Source organism: Oryzias latipes, chromosome 10 (assembly GCF_053564925.1).
Source record: "Oryzias latipes strain Hd-rR chromosome 10, Olatipes_Hd-rR_3.1".
In the NCBI taxonomy this organism is placed as follows: domain Eukaryota; kingdom Metazoa; phylum Chordata; class Actinopteri; order Beloniformes; family Adrianichthyidae; genus Oryzias; species Oryzias latipes.
Window position 1 is genome coordinate 29,436,362 of NC_136246.1, and position 21,342 is coordinate 29,457,703.

At 39.8% G+C, this 21,342-nt stretch overlaps 1 protein-coding gene across 4 annotated transcripts; it reads left to right on the forward strand.

Moving 5' to 3' along the window:
* Nucleotides 1-909: 909 nt before the first annotated feature.
* fmr1 (fragile X messenger ribonucleoprotein 1) lies at nucleotides 910-16,490 on the forward strand. Of its 4 annotated transcripts, none has more exons than XM_078954359.1 (15): nucleotides 910-1,362; nucleotides 4,760-4,812; nucleotides 4,894-4,987; nucleotides 5,549-5,620; nucleotides 5,993-6,141; nucleotides 6,215-6,308; nucleotides 8,542-8,658; nucleotides 8,745-8,915; nucleotides 8,995-9,073; nucleotides 9,159-9,298; nucleotides 9,392-9,478; nucleotides 10,497-10,713; nucleotides 10,781-10,975; nucleotides 11,246-11,325; nucleotides 13,004-16,490. In XM_078954359.1, exons 1-15 carry the CDS (start codon nucleotides 1,312-1,314, stop codon nucleotides 13,199-13,201), a joined length of 1,797 nt encoding a protein of 598 aa, XP_078810485.1. In that variant the 5' UTR covers nucleotides 910-1,311; the 3' UTR covers nucleotides 13,202-16,490. The 4 variants fall into 4 exon arrangements, with proteins under 4 accessions (XP_078810485.1, XP_023815116.1, XP_078810483.1 ...); XM_023959348.2 differs by having other exon boundaries at nucleotides 959-1,362; nucleotides 4,894-5,023; nucleotides 11,222-11,325; XM_078954357.1 differs by having other exon boundaries at nucleotides 959-1,362; nucleotides 4,894-5,023.
* Nucleotides 16,491-21,342: the final 4,852 nt, after the last annotated feature.

Below are 21,342 nucleotides of genomic sequence, written 5' to 3' on the forward strand. Positions count from 1 at the left end.
CGCAGTTATCGTGAAGAGTCGCAAGCAGGACCAGTCCACATTAGAATAAACTAGACTGCACAAACATAAATTGTGTAGATTGCTTCGTTTTTCGTCATTTAGCAAAAATAATTTTCCCAGTTTCCGTTGTTAATCTGAATTCTGAGTAACTTCTATCTGTGTTGGAAGAACTAAAGAAAGCATATCTACTTTTTAAAGTCAACGTAAATCAAATAGGGCTGCATGGTGGCGCAGTGGCCTAACACCAAGAAGGTTCAAGTCCCGGCTGGAGGATCTGTAACAGAATCACCAATGGGGGGACCTTTCTGTGTGGAGTTTGCATGTTCTCCCCGTGCATGAGTGGGTTTTTTCCGGGTACTCCGGCTTCCTCCCACTGTCCAAAAACATGCTTTATAGGTTAATTGGTCACTCTAAATTGTCCCTAGGTGTGAATATGAGTGTGCATGGGTGTGTGATTGTGGCGCTGCGACAGACTGGCGACCTGTCCAGGATGTCCCCTGCCTTGTTACGATAAACGCCGGCTGCCCCGTGACCCAGAAAGGGACCAAAACCGGTTCAGGAGATGACTGCATGACTGAATGAATGAAAGATTTCAGCTTTTTAAAGAAGCAGTCAACAAAAAACCAGATTGGACCAGATTTTTGGACATCCAAAAGTTAACCATCATACCTAAAGAAAAAAAATTGCTAATGCAGGAAAATTATTTATGATAAATCACAAGATTAAACCTTAGGTCACTTTGAATTGATGTTTTATCATAAATACACACGACCGGGCATTTTTTTTGCCAAACACAGTTCAATTCATTCCTTTTTTTGATGAATTCCGAATTTAACTGATCAACTAGTAAAACTGTGACACAAACTCAACTATCAGTTTGTGCCAAAGCGGCTTTTCTAGGAACCGCACAGAGCAGCAAAGGCTGCGGGAAGAGTCTGCAGGCCGAGATCACAGTAGAGGAAGAAAACGCAGACGTCACATGGAGAGATGCACCCAGCAGCAGCTGCCTTACTACTAATCACACATTAACATAAACCAGCCACCACAAGCTAACCAGGACATCTATTTGCGTTAGATTTTCCACACGTTCCCCGCCGCGAGTCTGAAAGGAGGACGCGTGAATTTCCCCACGCGGTGCAAAACCGACACCAGCAGCTACCTTTGCCTCTCCTTGCTCCCAGCTGACCGCGGAATTCGTATTGGAAGAGAAACCAGCGACAAAACTCTGCTAGCGTCGGGCTAGCTAGCCAGCCAGCTAGCTCCCATTGCTAACTGGAGTTAGCTAGCTAGCGAGCTGTGGTAACTTGCGTCATGGAGGAGCTGGTCGTGGAAGTCCGAGGAACGAGCGGGGCCTTTTACAAGGTAAACGGTTAACTTCTGCCGACCCTGGTCACGCCTGTGGCACCGTGAACTAACAGGGCGAACACGGAATGGCCCCACCGAGCAAGCCCGGAGATGCGTGTTTGTGCGCGCGGGCCTCCGTGGATGTACCTGTAATAAACAAAACTGACGCAGCGATGCTTCGCCAAACTCCCATCTAGCAGCTGACTTAACGACATTAATGTCGCTGCAGACCCCTGAGATCTGCGAAGCCGAGCTGCTTTTGCTCATATTTATCCAATTTATTCGGATGCAGGGATTATATTGGTCAAAAATGTTGTTTTGTTTGTGTCTGTGGGGCGTCTCTATTTAAAAAAAGTACCAAAGTGTTGCGTTCGGATGCTAATGTGTTGTGGGATTTGTTTAGACAAACAGAAACTGCTCATATAAGCAGGGATTGTCAGGTTTTCAAATAGTGGCCACTATTTCATTGATCCCATTGTAATGAAAACCAATAATCTGATTTCTTAAATTATCAGATTATTCAAGGACTAGCTTCCATCAGATAATAGTTGTCATTTGGTTTTTGAGAATTAAATACACGAAAGTCAAACCTAAATTCACCGAAATCCGATTTTATTCTTGCTTGGACACAATTCAATTAATTTTTGTTCGTTTACATCCAATAATGTGTAAAAACAGAATAGAAAAATGCGAATAAATGGTAGTCAAGGCAATTTCTCTATTCTGTAGGGCTTTTTTGTTGTTGTTGACCTAAATGTTTTGATTGGGAAACCGTAAAAACCATGCGGACGGCTGATTTTAACAAAATGAGAACAGATGTGGAAAAACACCCACAAAAAGTTAAAGTCGATAAAACATGTAAATCTATTTGGATCATCAGGTTCCCTAAACGCGTCAGAACGAATGGTTACAGCTTCCTAAACCCCTCCCAGTTCTCCCATTGTTGTGGTCATATAAACAGACTCATGTGTGTGTAGTAATCTGTACATCAACAATGGTATTTAGGGATGTGCCAATACAGACAACCGATATTTGCCGATACTTAAGTGTCCACAGAAACACAAAGTTTAGATTTTCTTTTTGTTTCTTTATTAGAAATGTACCACTTTTCTTTGACTGGACAATCACATTGCATTTGACCTTTTTAACATACAGCAAAGGATCCTAGAGGAACAAGTATCACTTTATAATTGTCATAAAAATATATCTGTAAGCATTCAGACCATTTACTGAATATTGGACATAACTGTCGGGGATCTAATAGGAACAACGTGTATCCCTATCAAAAATTACATTTACCTGAAAACAGTCAATTACTGACTATGACAGCAAACATAAGTTTTCCAATCTATTGGTAACAAACATTTAAAAAATAAAGTGTTTCTGAAAACAGTCAAGCGAATATCGGTAGATTTTTTATATCAGACCAATACTGAGAAACTCAAATTATGCAAATATCTGCAGATACTGGCACTGAGATCGCCCATCCCTAATGGTGTTCCCTAAAGTGACGAGCGGCGTGATCATCGGACCGTCAAACTGTTACGACCTTCTGGTTGAGCAACATTCTCTCTGATTTCAGCCTCATGAAAGTTCGGCAACAATTTAGTGATAGAAACGTTAAGTTTGGATGCAGCGGCTCGCACGACCTTGTGACAAAAAAAAAATCTACGTTTTTTTTTTAATAAGTCTTCCCCAGAAAGGAAACCACAAAAAAAGTTTGATTCAGCTCCTCTTAAATGCTTATATTTTTGTTAGATTTTATTTAAAGGTATCTGGGTGATTTAAAAGTATTTCTCTAGAATGTGTTGGAATATGTTTAATATCTGTGTTATTAGAAAAACGACTGGTCTCAATCATTAAATGTATGTATTCAGTTAAAGTAAATATCTAATGTATATGTACATATTTATGTTTTATACATGGAATCATCTTTTTCTTGTACAGATTTCTTCGGTACTTAAGGTTTATCATAGCTGTCTTTGTGGTAAAGAATTTTTTTTTCCCGTGGTGATAAACTGTATGTGAGCCATAAAGATGGTCAAAGGTGTTTATTTTTATTGCAGACACTTAGATATCTTATGTCTGAGGGTCTAAAGTGTTGTATGGAGCACACGGTGGCTGTCCCACCTGGGATTTGAACTCTCAGCTGACTGATCAGCAGGCAGCTGCTCAACCCGACGGGATCTTCAAATTCATTAACAGACATTTTAAAGTTTAATAATCCTAAAAATGATCAAATTTATGGAACGTTTTTATATCATAAAAACGTTTTAAAAGTATTCACTTTATTGAAACTTTGGAGGCTCGTCTGAACTTTTCCCCAGTTATGTGTTCTTGATCAACAGGTGATGAGGGAAGAGGGAATTCTGGGTAAAAAAAAAACATGAAATTGTGAATTGGTTCCCAGTGCTCTTTTAATTATGACTATGCAGTTTTTAGCCAAAATCAGAACATAGTTTCTGCGAAGTGGCAGAAGTTCATTAGAAATTCACCTCCGATTTGTGAGTGGGAGCAACCTCGCCCCCCTTCCTTCTCTGTTGATGAGAGGTCTCTGTTTACGCGCTTTCCTCCTTGCTAACAGGGCCTCACACCCCCAACTTAACATTAGCGGTGCGACAAAAATGGCGAGCAGTATTGGAGCTGTCCAGTCGTACAGTTCTGATCCAGATTCCAGCTCAGATGAGCTAAACACAGACGTACACGGATCTATTTGTCTGGAAGTGGATGCATCAGAATGGAGCTTGTGACCCGCCCAGCGGATTTTCTACGTCACAAATACAATCTTTTTCAAACAGCTTTTTTCGTCTGCTCCTGATTCAGTGATTTGGATAAAGAAACACTCAGAAATCCATTTTCAATGTCCTCCATTAGAAAAAAGCATCAACATCGTGTTAAAAACAGTTTCCATTGGAGTGGGTCTTTTCTGTGCCTATTTGTTAAAGTGGATTCAGTTGCAGTTATTTGAAATGCTCGTGTTGCTCGGTATTCAATGCTGTCAGCCCTGAAGGCGTCTATAAATCAGAATGATCATTTTCAAAGTACGAGCTTTGACTTGCCTATACAGATAAAAACGCGTCCTCGTTTAACCCTTTTTTCATGCCCTTGTGGTAGAAATGATTAGATGGGTGGAGTGAGCACTTAAACCGCCTTTTAGGTTTTGTTTAAGTCAGTTTTCACTCCCGTTCAATGATGAACTCGTCATGCCGAAGCCTCTGGGTCTAATCTTCATCCTCATGGAAGCAGACGACGATGCCCTGCATCTCAAAAAGTCTGGTTAAAATCATCAGGAAAAGAGAATTTTTTTCTCCAGTGGAGTTTTCCTTTCAACTCAAAGCTTAAACTTCCCTAAAGGAAAGTTTTGTTTTTTAAGGAGTCAAGTGTTTGATTCTTTCTCCTCCTCTACCTCCTGTAGGCCTTTGTGAAGGATGTTCACGAGGGATCAGTCACTGTGGCGTTTGAAAACAAGTGAGTCTCATCAGCTTTTGGAAAAGGACACGATAAGAAGCTTACGAGTCTTTAAAAACGCTCTCCTGCTTTTGTTCCAAGTTGGCAGCCAGAACGTCAGATCCCCTTCCAGGACGTCCGTTTTCCTCCTCCTGCAGGTTCTGGAAAGGAGATCAACGAAAGTGATGAGGTCGAGGTGAGATCCAGAAATCCATCAGAAGTCACCAAAAAAGTAAAGCAAACATTTGATTTTTTTATGATATTTTAAACACTAAAACAGAAATGGTGCAGTTGTTGTTTGAAAAAGCTGTAACACAACGTCAAGACGAGATAAAACAAGTTCAGTTTCAAATGAATTCAAGTTATTCTTACTTCAAATATCACTTTAGCTCAGTTTAAAAAAAAAAAAAAAGTTGTATATTTTGACCTCAGCTTCCATCAGTGAATTCCACAGCAGCTTTTTGGCTTTTGGTCACTTTTTGGGCGTCAGAAACAGACTTGAGAACAGAATCCAGAGCGGATTGTTATTTATGTTATGGTGCATCCCATAACATTTCTTTTCTATAAAATCTGGATTTCTATGGACTTAAAGTTAAAGTGTATTATGATTAGTCTGTTAAATGAATTATATAAAAGGAAACTGTAGTTGAGTTTATTTCCTTTTAGACTTTTGGATCAGTGTGTGGATGCCATTTTCTTTGCATGTGTCAGAGTGGCCCACTTTTGCATTCAACGGCATAGTGTGTGTATGTTTCAGGTTTACTCTCGAGCAAACGACAAAGAGCCGTGCGGATGGTGGCTGGCGAAGGTTCGCATGGTAAAGGGGGAGGTAAGCTCTCTTTAAATTGTCCTTCGGATCCTCATTGCAAAATTAGGCTATTTAAAAATTAGTCAACGATTCTTCAAATTTGAACATTTTTCTTTAAATTAGCAAATAAATCTGCCAAAGGGGTGAGAAAAATATAGAAAAAAAAATCTCATCATGTTTCCTCAAACTAAGATGATTTTGTCATTGAAAAACTTTCTTGATAAGAGTAGTTTACCAGAACAATACAACCATTTATTTAATAAAACAAGGGTCTTTATACTTTAAGATTCAGTTTTTGCAGTGCATTGTGGGAATCAAGTAAGTTAAAAATCCTCTTTGAACCCCAGAACATTGCTCCTATCTGTAAAATGTGTCTGATCTCTTCTTCTGTAGTTCTATGTGATAGAATACGCCGCCTGTGACGCCACCTTGAACGAGATCGTAACGCTGGAGAGGTTACGGCCGGTCAACCCCAACAAACCAGCCACCAAAAACACCTTCTTCAAGATCAGACTGGACGTTCCTGAAGATCTTCGTCAGATGTGAGCAGCTTCTCTTACAGTGGAAGATTAAAAATGGACCCGTTATGAGCCCTAAACTTGTGTTTGTCATCAGGTGCTCTAAGGAGTCGGCGCATAAAGACTTCAAGAAGGCCGTCGGAGCGTTCAGCGTCACATACGACTCAGAGAAAAAGCAGCTGGTCATTTTGGTTTGTCCCCGTTTGATTATTATTATTATTGTTATTATTTTGTTTTTATTAAATCAGGTTTTGTCACTGCATGTCCAATGACCCAAAATGTCCTTGTATCCCCCTAAATCTGTGGTGAAATTGCTCTCCAAATTGTCTTTTATTTAGTTCTTTCTTGTTTTCTTTCATGGTTTTTTATTTCGTCACAGAAGCACAAAAAAAAAACAAAAAACAAGCAGAATAACAAAAATTAAGTGCACGACCAGGAAATGTGGAGAATTTCCCCCCAAAAATACCATCAGCCAACTTTAAACATTATCATTTTACAGAATTTGTAAATGGTACAATAAAAAGTCTTGAATTTTGACATCGCAAGGTGCTCACACAACGACTGCGTTCGACTCGTGTCGAAGCGGCCACTTTCAATGAAAAGTCTTCGTAAAGACGTAGACCAGAATTTCGGGCTTACGCGTCTGGAACGTTGTGATCGCATGTTGCTACGCAGGTTTTCACGTCCGGTCCCGGACTCTACGTACAAATTTGGTGCCCGTTGATCGCGTGCTGACAGTTCAACCGGCTGAACTTTTTCCTGCTTAATCATAGCAACGATCGATTTGGTAATGACGTGTAGATCGTGTCCTTTTCAAAACATGGAAGTACAGACCGTTGTTGGCATGATCACGGAGGACAAATTTATGCGTTTTGTGATTTAAAATGACAGCAACACAAATATTTAGTAATTATAATTTTAACTTGAAACTTGTCGGAACGATGGAGAAACTACTTAAGTTTGGTTTCATTTTACTTGCTTTCAATGACATTAAAACCACTTTTCCCTTACCTGACACGAGCAATGTAAGGAGACAGAAAAAGACACTGAGAAAGAACAGGAAGTGGTTTAAAGGACACATGCTTCCATCCTTCCTGGTGCATTTTTTCTGAAACTTATTAAGGATATTTGAAGGTAACTGTTGGGATTTGAACTTGTGGTGATAACGGCAGTAAATCAGAGCTGTCAAAGAAGACTTTTAAAGCAATCCTGGGTTCTTGATTTCACACAATCTATTAACTTCTGGGTTAAATCTCAGCTAAAAGGAAAAACCAGGTTTGTTCACCAAATTACTCCTAGGTGGGAAGTAACAAAAGCATATCGGCTCCCATTTCATTAAACTGTAAAATGGTCCATTTTTTTTACAACAGTAATAAGCATTGACTTTGATATCCCACTTGTTACTATTATTCCAAAACCACAGATGTAAATCTCTGGTTTCAAATAAAGTGGATAAAACCGTTGGGTAATGTAACCACACACTATGTCTTCTAAAGTCATCGATTGTTCAGCTTTTTCTCTGGTGTACGTTCAGAGTCGACCGAGATCCAGTCAATCTGTTGTTAAGACCTCTTCTGGCGACACGAGTGCCTTGTTTGCCGTCAGGAACGCTGGTTGTGGACAATTCCAACACAGAAGTAATGAGATGGCCTGGCTGCAACATAAGAGGTTTTATAAATAAACCAACAGAACATGAAACAGAACCAGGACTGTGGCAGAACTAAACCATGAGGGGATAAGTGACAACAGAGGAACTGTCAGTCAACAACTTAATGCCTAAATAAAGTGCTGTAAATAATTAAAATCTGGTGTGACTGACGGTGGTTGACTTGGCACGAACCACGACTGTAAATGAGAACTGGAGTGAGTGACCCCTCCCCTTTGGCATTCCAAAGAGGAAGTACCTGCCAACTCCAGGAAGCCAAAATCCCATAAACTTCTATTAGGACATAAATAACCATTCATGTTCTGCTACTTTCTATGTAACATTTTCTTGCTATTCTTTTTTCTTCTTCATGATATTTGTCCTTGTAGTTCAAGTTATTTAGGTTATAAACTGGCCAATCAGATGCCCGCAATAAAAGTAGGTAGTGCCTGCTGGCCCCTCCAAGAGCAACATTTGATAGATTTCGTGTAGGCCGCTGTCACATGGTAGGGGTGTGGACTTTCAACAAGCTCACTCCTGATTGGTGAGAGTGGTTGCCATAGAAACTCAGACTTGGTCCAATCACTGCTTACTGACGACGTCTGGTTCCAACATGTATCATGAAATAAAAGGTGACTGAATCGACTTCACTGACAAAGAACAACGCACCTTGCATGAAAAGGCAGCGATCCAAACCGTCGGAATCAGTCATGGGCTCTCCAAAAACTCCAGATAAGTGTGACGACTTGTGTCTGACGGTTCCTTTAATGTGTCCACAGTCAGTGAATGAGGTCACACTGAAGCGGGCCAACATGATGAGCGACATGCACTTCCGGAGCCTCCGCACCAAACTGACGCTCATGCTGCGGAACGAGGAGGCCAACAGGCAGCTAGAGGTGAGTGCATGAAAAACGCTGCACGTCTGCTTTGGACCGACATTCCGACACGGCTTCATTTGTGTCTTTTTTTGTTTTGTTCCCAGAGTTCCAGGCAGCTGGCGTCGCGCTTTCACGAGCAGTTCACGGTTCGGGAAGATCTAATGGGTCTGGCCATCGGGACTCACGGCGCCAACATCCAGCAGGCTCGCAAAGTTCCTGGAGTCACAAACATCGACCTGGACGAGGAGACCTGCACGTTCCACATTTACGGAGAGGTTTGCTGATGGTTTCTCCCGACGGTGGTGTTTCAGTCAAAGACGGTTCCCTGAGACCATTTTCCGTTCCCCCCCCCAGGAGCAGGATGCTGTGAGAATAGCCAGGAGTTTCTTGGAGTTTTCTGAAGATGTCATCAAAGTTCCCCGCAACTTAGTAGGTGAGGCAACGACCCACTGTTCCCACGCTGTTTATGAGGCTTCAGTCCGGAAGTCATCAGCTGACTGATTTTCATCTCTCTGCAGGGAAGGTGATCGGAAAAAGCGGTAAGCTGATCCAGGAAGTGGTGGATAAGTCTGGCGTGGTGCGAGTTCGCATCGAGCCCGAGAACGACAAGAAGCCGTTAGCAGCAGCAGCAGCAGCGGCGGCGGCGTCAGCAGACGAAGTAAGGAGGAACAGAAAGCTGACAAAAATATCAACAACCGTTTTTCTATGATCCTGCAAAAGCTTATAAACATTTCAACCTTGTGTTCTGCAGGGAATGGTGCCGTTCGTTTTTGTGGGAACCAAGGAAAGCATCTCCAACGCAACAGTTCTGCTGGACTATCACCTCAACTACCTGAAGGTCTGTGAAACCAACCTGTACGGCAGCCGTCCCCAAACCCCGGGGGGAAATAAAAGAGAGAGGGAAAAAAACATTTTATTTATGATTTGATTCTGAAGGAAGTTTTATTTTGAAAAACTACTGGATTCTCTCCTCCACATCTGACTCATTTTTGACGCATAGGTCGCTCGTCACGTGTCAGATCCATCCGCTACTTTCTGAAGTGGATGCACCGACCGCTAAAACGAGACCGCTAAGATAGCAAAGGAAAAAAAGAAAGAAACATGTTTGGAGACGAAGAATTCTAACAATTTTTTTTTTTTTCAAAATAATAGAAAGCTGCATTTAACAGACGAAAACAAGGAATCTTTACTCTAAATACATTTTTGCAATATTTGTTCCCATTGACTATAATAATGATGCAGATTATTCAGCAGCTGGCTGTTTAATGTTGAGGATGCTGCTAATTAAGTTGCTCAAGCAGTAGATTTACGACTCCTATCATTTATAGAAAATAAGTCTTCGAGACCGTTTTTTAACTTTTTTTTAATTATCGGACCTTAAAAGTTAGACGAGGCTTTTTTTTTTAGCTTCCACTTTGACAGTTATGGGTTAGGGGAAAATCTATATCATGTTTGAATGGTTCCAACGTGAGATCTACTTTATAAATAAAGTTTAAATGAGTTGCAGAGGTTTTACAGAGGATAGAGAGACATTTTACCCTCAAAAGTTTGGAGAAATTGGAATCTAAAACAGTGATCAGATGCCGACTTTTCTCTCGTCCGTGAAAATATTGTCTGACATTAAACTGACAACTAAAAAAGGTTGTGGAGCCCTGCCGATACTTTATTCATCCTGTGACTCAATAACAAATGATTCTTGGGGAGCGTTCCAATAAGAAAGACCTCCTTCCTCTTTGATCCTTTCTATAAAACATTTGAGCAGAAATTCGCTGGTTATAGTTTCTTGCTAATTGATTTTTGGCGTCACACAATGAGAAGTCTTCTCTTCCTCCTCCTCCTCCTCCTCCGCTCCTCAGGAGGTGGACCAGCTGCGCATGGAGCGTCTCCAGATCGACGAGCAGCTCCGACAGATCGGAGGCAGTGGAGGGGGGTCGGGACCCCGGAACCCCAAAGACAAAGCCTACGTGTTCGATAACGGCATGGGTCTGGGGATGGGCCGAGGAGGAGGGAAGCCCTACTCGGGAGGAAGAGGCGGACGCGGGCGGCGAGGGGCGGGGGCTTCATTCACTTCAGGTAGGACCCTCAAGTGGCGCCTCGTCTCTCCGTGGCGTTGGTTTGACTTTTCTTCTTGGGGGGTCAGGCACAAACTCGGAGGCCTCCAACGCTTCAGAGACAGAGTCGGACCACAGAGACGAGCTCAGCGATTGGTCACTGGCCCCCACTGAGGAGCTAATGACAGGAGGCGGGACTTTACCCAGACGGACAGATGGGAGGAAGAGAGGTGGAGGTGGAGGTCCACGAGGAAGAGGAGGGAGAGGAAGAGGAGGATATAAAGGTGAGTTCATCCTGGGTTAGTTCACATTATGTTAAATTTAAATGCTGTTTGTGAAAATGTGGATCAGTAGAATTTTTCTGTCTCGTTTGGCCAGATCAAATTTATTTTAAAGAAATCAAAAAGGAATTGTTTAAAAAAAAAAAAGGGGTAAATGTATCTGCATCATGACGGTTAACAAATCCAAACTTAAAGAATGAAGATAAAGAGGAAATCTGTGAATTCCTTCCTGCTTTCTTCCGCATAAAGGATCTGTTTTTGGATCCGGTTTAGGGGACGACATGCAGTGGAGCGAATCGAGACCTCGTCACATCAGAGACCCCAAGACCAGAGTCCAGGAAGACAGCCTGCAGGTAACAGCTGATCAGCAGGCAGAAATGAGGAAAGATGAAAACGCAGAGTTAGACTCTTCTGAGAAACCCCCGAATGGTTTTAGAGGAAATCAAAGCACATAAGGAGTCAGGTTTTTATTCACTTGTTTATGAAATCCGTTTTTAACAGTTATTATTATGTTTAGCGTTAATGTACAGCAGTTTGTTTCAATTTTTAATCGTGTTAACGTGTTTTATAAATAAAGATGACTAAATTTGACCTATTTAAAAAAGATCACCTCAGAAAAGCATGCGGCTTTTATGATTATCCTATTCTAGAATATTTATATAAACCAAAAGGCCCAAAAAAGAAATGAACATTTTTATTATTTACATAATAAAATTTCAACATTTAAAGTGAATTTTGTGTTAAATGTATGTTGTTGTTTTTTCTAAGGATCAGTCTTACTGATTTGAGAAGTTGGAAAAGATGTTTAAATGTATTTCTATGCAGTGGAAGACTTTAAATTGTTAATAAAACTGTGTTAAGTGGTTGGTTTTCAAAAAGTCAAGATAAATTTCACTTTGTCCGTAAAAAGGATTTTATCAATGGCTTCTCTTCACTCACCCATAGTCCCATCTGCTCCGTCCGTTTGCCGTGACTTCCGGAATGAAGCCTCGTTGGAAAGGAAAATAACAGATGGGGGGGGAGGGGATTGTTACAGTTTTCATTCACTGCCTTATAAATCGTCACACTTGACAACAAAAATCAACATAACTTTCAGCCAATTAGATTATAATTCATCACAACTTTTTCTTTAAGTACGTTTATTAAACAACCACAAAATTCAGCTGGATTTATTTATTTTTGAAAACCTGAAAAATGGCTTCACATAAACTGGGGGTGGGGGGTCTCATGAACTCACCTGCTCTACATCACCAATAGAGTTAGTGGGTGAGAATGGAAGAGGCTGTAGACAACAAGAGGGCACCCTGACATTATTAGCCGGACCTGGACGGTCCTGTCCCGTCCCCCTTTATTTTTTAACTTAAACTGGCGACCCTATTAGTTGCGTTTTTTTTCTCCCCGTTTTAAACTTTTAACTCTGGAGATACGCATGTCAAAAACTACTAGTGGGGTCATCTGGACCCCACTAGACAGTGCTCTGAACCTTTTTTCTTCAATGATTTGTGATCTTCACTGGTGTCCATGGATTACATGAAATCCTCTCCACCTTTATCCACTTTTGTCATGGTAGGGAGAACACAACAATGCAAGGGTGGGATCATCTGGACCCCACAAGATAGCACACGGGTTACGCGATCAACGTGGACCAGCTGATCGGTAGAGAAAAGCGGCTTTGGGCCGAGATGCAACACATCACTGAAAGCCGCTTTTCTCTGCAATAGAATAAGCTGATTCTCGTTGAGGGGTTGGAAACTTACGGAAGTCGAAGGAATGTAAACACTGCAGCTGAAGCTCTGGTGTAACACTAAAACATTCACATCATAAAAGGTGCTACAATCCTCAAATCTCGTGGAATTTGTCTACAGCCAGGTCCCCCCTCGACAAAAAGCGTACTTGCTCGTGATCTTCCAGTTTTAGGGTCAACTTTGACCTCTAAATGAATTAAACGTAAACCAAATCATGACATTTTAAAAGGGGCTCTCTTTCTGAAAGTCTGGCCGGTAGCATTGATTTGTCGGTTTTACCCCACAGATCTGTGTGGACGGAAACAACGAGCGCAGCGTGCAGCATTCATCGGGCGGAAGAGGAGGCGGCGTCGGGCCGTCCGGCGTTGGGGGCGGCGGCGGCGGTGAGGCCCAGCCTCGCCATTACCATCAGAGACCCATGAGAGACCGAGGGATGAAGAAAGACAAACAGGACGCTCCGGCGCTGGTGAACGGAGTGTCGTAGACGCAGCACTGGAGGACCTTCTCACATTCGTCGCACTCTCATTCAGAAAAACACACAACACTTTCCATACACACCATTGTAGAGTCTCAGTCGTTTTTTTTTTTTGACTATTACAAAAGTTCTCACCAACATGAAAGAGCGGATGGTGGTGCAGTCTTTGACCAGAGATGACCAGGTTTGTTCTTGCCGTTTGGGTTCTTCTCCGAAGGAAAAGCTAACCTCTATACAGAAGCTTTAAATATCCTAAAATACAGTAAACCATTTTTTTTCACCCCTTTCTTTAAAATTTTCCAGCCAAGAAATCCGTAATAAATTAAACAAACCAAGGAAATCAATGGTCAGAAGGGAGGAGTTTCTCTTCCTTTTACCACCAGGAATCGTTTTTTTTTTTTTTTTTTATACCAATACGGAACTGTGAAAGCAGCGTAAAGAAAGTGAATTTTTAGATGTTAAAGAGTTTCAACAGTCTGAGAAGTCTCTGCATCGTAAAACGTCTGAATCTAACAAAAAAAAAAGCTGAACTGAAATCTATTGTCCACAGGAGGCAGAAACATTTTTGCATCACCCAGGAGAAAAACAAAAACGACTACATTTTGGGAATTGTGTGACCTGTGAGAAAATGTTTGCAGAGGGCACTTTATGATTTCTGTTGCTATTTGAACGTTTGAGGCGTCCGTCGTACTGAGTTGCATCAAGGTATAAGCTCCATACTGAAGTCACCTGGAGCATGTTTTTAATGTTCGAGTATTTTAAAACTGCAGGATGTTTAAATACAAACAAATACCTAATTACATTTAAAAGTCAAATGTACATCAAAATTACGTCGCTCCCTGTCAAACAATCCCAGTGATGTGTTGCCATTAAACTGTTGATTTGTGAGTAAACTATCCAGCTGCAGGGAGTTTTAATCACACTGGAAGGGACTCAACAGCTTTCAATGGAGCCAACAGGCTAGATTCACATTTGCTTATTTTCATTGAACACAGGAAGTGTTTGAAAACCCATTTTGTACTTTGAAACGGTAACAGAAAGAGGCCCCCAAAGGATGCTGTAAGTGATGAAAATCTTTTATGAAATTTAACTGTAATTTTTAAAAGTCACAAATTGGTCTGCGGTTATATTTTCTGTTTTTTTGACTCCTTATTCACATTGATAGTAATGTTTTTTTTTTCTTTTTTTCTTTGCTGTCTTTTGGTTGAATGCTGTTAGTGTACGAGCAAAAGGAGGGATTTCTGTAAATTTCATGAAGCTGTCGAGCTGTTTTGTGATCCTTCTTTTTGGTTTGTGCCTTGGGTTATTTTTTTTTTCTCCTTCATGTCCATAAATCCAGTCTGTTGTAAAAAAAAAACAAAGAAAAAATTAATCTCCTGACTTCCTGTAAACAAATCCAAAGTGTTCAGAATCGACGGTTCTCAAATTTCTGCATAGAAGGGTTGTGAAGTTTGTCAAAGAGTAATTTCGATGGTAGGACAGCTTTTAAAAGATCCTGTACTTTGTCTCCTACATTTTCGCAGTTCAAGACGCAAGATGAATTAGAATAGCAGGTATTTGTGGAGTTTAGAGATTGTTTCAGGATTTGTTGAAATAAAATTCACTGTAAAGCGTAACAAACAAAAGAGAATCTTAAGATTTTCCTGTACATTCTTAAGTGCTTTTATTTTGAAAAGAAACGTCACAGCTTGTATGGGTTTAGTTCAGGGATGGGAAACTCCAGGCCTTGAGGGCCGGTGTGTCTGCATGATTCCCAGATAGACTTTAACTGCGATCTAAAGTGTGTGTGGTGTGTAAAAGTCTGAAAAAAAACAGCTTTTTGTCCTCTATGTTGCTTTAACTTGGCCAAACGTAGTCATGCTAAGCTGAACGTAAACATAGCTAAGCTGAAATATTTAAAATATTAATTTTCTAACCCTTAGTATTGAAAATATTACATCATTTGAATGAACTTAATTTTTTTAAATTTAGTGTAGTTTGGGTTAAAGCAAAACTAAATAGTTTTAAATACAAACACTTTTATGTCAATGCTTTTAGAAAATAGTGTTGATTCATTTACAGGTTAGTTATGGAAGTTTAACTTTTGATTTACCTGCTTATTTATTTTAAACTTAAAAAAAATAAAATAAGGCAGCATTTAGCTTAAAATAAAATGTGCTTCGTGTAAGAACTCCCCTCCTTCAGCATAGCTAAGATAAACGGCACAGTTGGGTTGATTAAAAACTGAAGTTAGCATTTAATAGAAATGATTAGGATCATAGATTTTGTTTGTTTCGTCACCAGCTACCAGTTTACTTAAAAGTTGACAGAAAAAGGTGGCGAGAAAGCTGTGGATGTTCAGGAAAACCTTAAGTCGTTTTTTGTGCCTTTAAATGTGGTTAGAGATGTGTAAATCAGGGATGAAGACGGATCCATAGAGGTTCAGGTGTTTGTCTCTGAGTCACTGACAAAGCTGAGCAAAATTGTCCTTTTTTTTTTTAAAGTCCAAGCAGGTTTACAAGCGGAGTGACAGAATAAATCCAGAGAATCGTCTCTGTAAACACTTAGAATGATGTCGTGTACAGATGGAAGCTCGTGACCCGGTTCAGCCAATCTCAGAAGTGGGTTCGGTTCCTGACTGGCTGTTTTAGTGTCATGTTTACACCCCCCTCTTCTAGTGTGAGGAAGCAGACGTGCAGCTTCACCCATTGATGTTGATGACAGAATATGGTCTGTAGTGGGAAATTCAGTCTATGCCTTTCATTTAAAACATTTTAGGACTCTTCAACAAAGGAAAACATTTGATTAAGTCAATGTTTTTCTTATTTTTTTGACTTAAAGGGGAAACTTTGGTAACACTTTGGGAAAGAAGGTGATCACCTCAGCATCAAAGAATCATGGGGAACTTTTAACTTTTACAAAACTAGGCAGAAACCAACATATAACCTGAGTAATAATCATAAAACAATATCTTCTTTTTTGCTTTTTTCCATTCAGTTTTCATGACAGGAGTCTGTTTCAGTTTCACTAACATGGTTTTTTCTTTTTATTTTCCTGTTTTAGCATCAAGAAGTGCAAACGACCTCTGTGTTGTCAATAGAACAGCTACAGTATGGACTTGCTTTATATTGTTTGGGGATACAAATGGAGGAAGAGGAAGGTGGAATAATGTGTATATAATGATGTCATTATTTGTCTGAGAAATGATTTGTAACGTTTCAAATGTGCACTTATCCTGATATTTTCTTCTTTTGCTGTTTAATATCAAGTTAAATGCTAGCGCTCTTGATAAATAAACTTAATGATGTGCAGAATCGTAGTACGCGCCACAGCAAGGTGGAGTTGCATACATTTTTCTTTGTCGGATTTGTATTGGATGAAAAGGCAAACACTGAATACACACACTGATTATTAGTTGCTCCTGTACAAAAACCTGAAGTGACACCATCCAAAAATCTCTATACAACCTTTTGATATAAGTTTCTTTATCCATATTTGGGGAAACCATTTTTGACCAAATTGTAGTTAAAAACTGAGGTTTGGATAAATGTAATTTCATCACGATTCCCAAAACCTTTTGGGATTATGCTGAAGAAGCCATCTTTTTTTGGCTTGTTTTCTTTATAATGTAAAGGTTTGTCACATTTGACAGCAAAGTTACTGAATACTTTTTATTGTTTTTTTCAGATACCCTTAAATGGTAAAACACACTCTAAAAAATGACCTTGTCAAATTTCCTCAGACCTGTCTACACTCACTCGGTTTGCCGACTAGAGACAGAAAAGTGTGAAACAACTTTATGAGGCGTTTCTACTAAAGTATGTGAACGTCCGTCACAAAATAGGTTTAAACTCCAAACCAATTCATGTTTCAATTCTGCTGGGAGTTTGTCAGTGTAATCCTAGTTCAGTGGGATTATTAATAATTTATCTATTTCCCACAACTTTCTCCAACGAGTCGCCTTAAGAAAGGAGTCAAGCATCTTTGCTGTTATTTAAATTATTCCTTTTTTGACTGTTGTTACCCTAAAATGCATGAAATCCGTACAAAGTCTTAAAGGAATTGGGGCAAAAATTGCAGAATGTTCGCCCTCTTGTCACACAATAACCATCAAGATGATGATGTCAGATGTTCATCTTTAATCCGTAAAATTGATCTGACTAAATTACAAATTATAATTATTTTTTTAACCATGGAATACCACAGTTTATCCAGACAAGTAGAGTTAAAATTTCAAAGCATTTTCAAAATAAAAGCCATCGGTTGCTGCTAAGAGTCTTTGTAAAATGATGAATATTAAATTACAGACGAATACTTAACACTAATGTTTGTTTATTTTTGTCCTAATAACAGCGGCCAAAAAAAAAAAATAAAAAAAAAATAACAAGAGCGGCCCGATTTGACACAATGAAATCTCCAGGGTTAAAAGAAATGAGGATTCTGGGACTCCACACACTAACAAGATCACAAGGTCTTAGCTGAAAACTACAAAATAAGAACAAAGCTGAATAAAAACAGGTTTGATTTGGTCAGAATGTAAATAAATGAACACATTTAAGCCTTTCTGTCCTTATTTCCTATGGAATCGCTTCACATCAAGCTACTGAAAACTTCTTAAAAGCAGCTGGACAGCATTTTAGAAATCATTTATAAGGATTTTTATGACGTGAATTTCTACTTTGTCACAGTTCTCCTCAGTCGTCCAGCATTTTTCCCCGTTAAAGTCATCACTGACCATTTCCTTAAATCAGCTGAGGGGTTTTCTATGTTTTGCAGAATGTATATATATTAGTAGAAACTTTAAGGAAAAAGTCAAGTCATCATGAGAAGCTGTCTGGTTTCCTTTTGTTAGATTCTACAAGTGAACAAATGTTTTTGGTGGACGAGTGTTGTTGGCACGATGCAAAGTATTTTGTATGCCAGCCGTTTACAGAAATAAAGGTGTATCTTCTGCGTGTAGCTTTGGTTCTTTCTCCTTAACCTATTTCAAATTTTTCCAGTAAATTCATTTTTTTAATGAAAAGTTTTCAATTACACCAGTGAGATGAATAAACGTGTCCGAAAAAATGACGTGAAAATTTAACGAAGTGCAAGAAAATATTCACTTTAACTACAGACGCGAAGACTTTTAGCAGTATTAACCTTTTAAAGAAAGTGAAATTTCTAATTTTTTTTAACATTTAGATTAGCAAGAGACATTCAGATTAGCAATGCAAAACAAAGAAAACCCCAGAATATTGATCAAGTCTTTACATTAAATAAAGTCAAGATGAACAAAAATAAAATAGGAAAACAAGTTTAGGTAGGATCACCGACTTAAAAAATGTCAGCAGAAAGTACCGTATTTTATTGCGTTTTTAAAATTGATTAACAAGCACTTTGGTACCATTAAGAAGTTTGTAAAGGGCTTTATTAATAAAGCTTCATTTATTCATAAATTTTACCTAAATAATAGTTTTTCTCATGATCCGGTTCTGCAAGCTTGGAGTTCAGGTCTTGGTCACTCGGGGAACAACAACAAAGCTCTGAAATATCTGTCAAGGCAAAATAATACATTCAGGATTATTTCTGTAGAAATGGAGCAGGAGGTTGGTTGCAAAGCCGACAGTAAGTCAGACTGGATCTTTGTTAGTAAAAGTGTTTGTTACAAACAGAACTGAACAGCTAAATGAATGCAGGGATTTAGCTTTGGGAGCTTTGCAGATGACGTTCTTTAGGTTCTTCCCAGTGAAAAAAATGGGCTTTTATCGTAATTGTTCTATCTTAGATGACCCCACCCTCACATACACGTGTTCTCCCTACCATGACAAAGGTGGATAAAGGTGGAAAGATTTCATGTAATCATGGACACCAGTGAAGATCACAAATCATTGAAGAAAAAAGGTTCAGAGCACTGTCTAGTGGGTCTGGATGACCCAACTCCCAACGTTAAAGTGCCTAGGATAGCACAAGGGTTATGTGAGGGTCAGGTGAGGGTGAGGTGAGGGTGAGGTGAGGGCTGACCTCTGTGAGTCTGCCCTTACCTACAGCCAGAAGGTGACTGTAAACTGTCTACATTACAACAACAACTTCACTGATACACGTATCAAAAAAATCTTCTTTTGCAGGCTGGCTGTGTTTTTTTTAAATAGAGATAAAGCATGTAGATTAATTTCCAGCCAATTCCCAGAGTTTGGATGCACTCCCAATGAGGACCAGCTGGGAGAAAGTCCTGACCCGGGACATGCCAAACAGATTTACGTAAAAGATCTTTAAAACTTATTTTGGACTGAAAAAGGCTCCAATAAAGAAGCCGAAACAGGAAATGTGAGTTTAGTGAGGCAGCAAAAACTGTTAAGTGATAAAAGCATAAAAAGTCTGTCAGAATTGTTCTTAAAAATAGGAAAACAAACAAACCGCTCTCATTTTGAAACAATTTGACATCAGAATAGGTCGATTCGATTACCAACTTGCCTCAGATTGATCCATTTGGTTGGATTGTGGGAACTTAAATCGATAAATCGTCACAGCCATACCATCAACAGTAGTGAAAAAACTAAAAAGCAAGCCTGTTGGGACTCAGAAAATCCAGATTTAAAGATGTTTATGGCGTTAATAGTTCTTTCTAACCTGCTTTCGTAAACATGCAATATAACATACAGATCCTTCCACCTGATCCATGTGGATGTAAAGCTCATCTTCAGCCACATGGAGGAGCTGTGGTACCGTTTTAATCCACTGCTTCCCAATCCACAGAAAGGAGAGAAAAAAAACCCTGAGAATTCCTGAAACTTCTCAAACTTCTGCAGGAAGCAGTGAGTTTAATGAGCGGAGAGCTCGCTCCCTCATGTCTGTTTTATTGAACAGTTTGCGTTTCTGTGCAACTATTGCTGATGCGAGTGAGAGGAAGGCAGCAGGCCGCCCTACTGTCTGTCTGCAGCTAAATTAGCTCCAACAAAGACGAGCTTCTCAAATCTTTGAGTAAGCAGCTCATCTGCTCAAATCAAAGCACAAGTCCTGCTCTCTGGTTTACCTCAGTTTTGTCCTTCGTCGTCCAACAAATGACCTTAACTGGACTACTTTTGTCACTGACCTAGTTCTGCCCCTGCATACACAAACACACCCTTAGATTTACAAATCCCATCAAATTTGTGCCCTTCTGGGACTGTGTGTTGTTCACTCAGCTTTGGCCCGTCGACCGGGGTCCACACACTCGCACAAACTTCCCACCTCATTTCCAAAATGTTCCCAACAAGTTCAGGCGTGGAAGCGGGGATGGCAACAGGACCACACTTTCATCCACCGCACATGCAGGGTGGGGAAAAAAAACAACGTTTTCTACCATCTGGTCAATCATTATTCATCGCCAGGCGTAAACAGTAAGACGTGCTGCTGGGCATGTGCTGCAGGGAGCGTGTGAAAGTGATCAAGACTGAACACCAGGCACCACAGACCAAGACGGGATCTTTGAAATACTGACTTCTGCACGCCACTAAAATACATTCAGGACAAAAGAAACAGTGAAATATCTCATATTATAGAAAAAACAGACATTCTTTATGTAGAAACTTACATGATATGGCAGGAATAATGTACTAAAATGACTAAAAGTACACCTAAACATCATCAACCGTCAATAATGCACAACGTAGCTCAAAGACTGATCATATTTTAATAAAAGCAAGAAGAAACTTTTGACACTTTCAACTGAAAATCCACAATAACAAAAGCAACGTCTGTGATTTTCTCATTCACTTTCAAAGAAAACCTCAAACAAAAATGCTCGAACACCAAAAGGTTTAAATTTAGTTTTTGGACTTTTAGCGTGTCTGCATTAGGATTCCTCTGAGGAATTAATTACCAGGATTACACAATAAAGGAAGAAACACAACAAACAGAGATCTGAATAGAAGAGAAAGAAAGATCGCTGCACAACGTTCAGGATGTTTACTTACAAAGTTTCTGATTCAGCAACAACAACAACAACAAGAATGAACTATACCAGTGTTAAGATTGATGCACAGAGGTGGCAGTGTGATGATATGGGGGCTGACATTCATTGAAATTCATAACAGACAAGAAAAGTTTTAAAATTTTTCACTTTTTTTGCTGGGGGAACAATAACAAGTAAATATACAGAAAGACTCATGAAAATGGAAGAAATATACTTTTTCAAATTTGCTAGCTCATTC

What these genes read in the sequence shown, in the direction of transcription:
- fmr1 (XM_023959348.2), top strand. Translation starts at nt 1,312, where the DNA reads ATGGAGGAGCTGGTCGTGGAAGTCCGAGGAACGAGCGGGGCCTTTTAC. An exon ending in ACTGTGGCGTTTGAAAACAA is followed by an intron (nt 4,813 to 4,893) that starts GTGAGTCTCATC and finishes TTTTGTTCCAAG; the next exon opens with TTGGCAGCCAGAACGTCAGA. An exon ending in CGGCGGCGTCAGCAGACGAA is followed by an intron (nt 9,299 to 9,391) that starts GTAAGGAGGAAC and finishes TGTGTTCTGCAG; the next exon opens with GGAATGGTGCCGTTCGTTTT.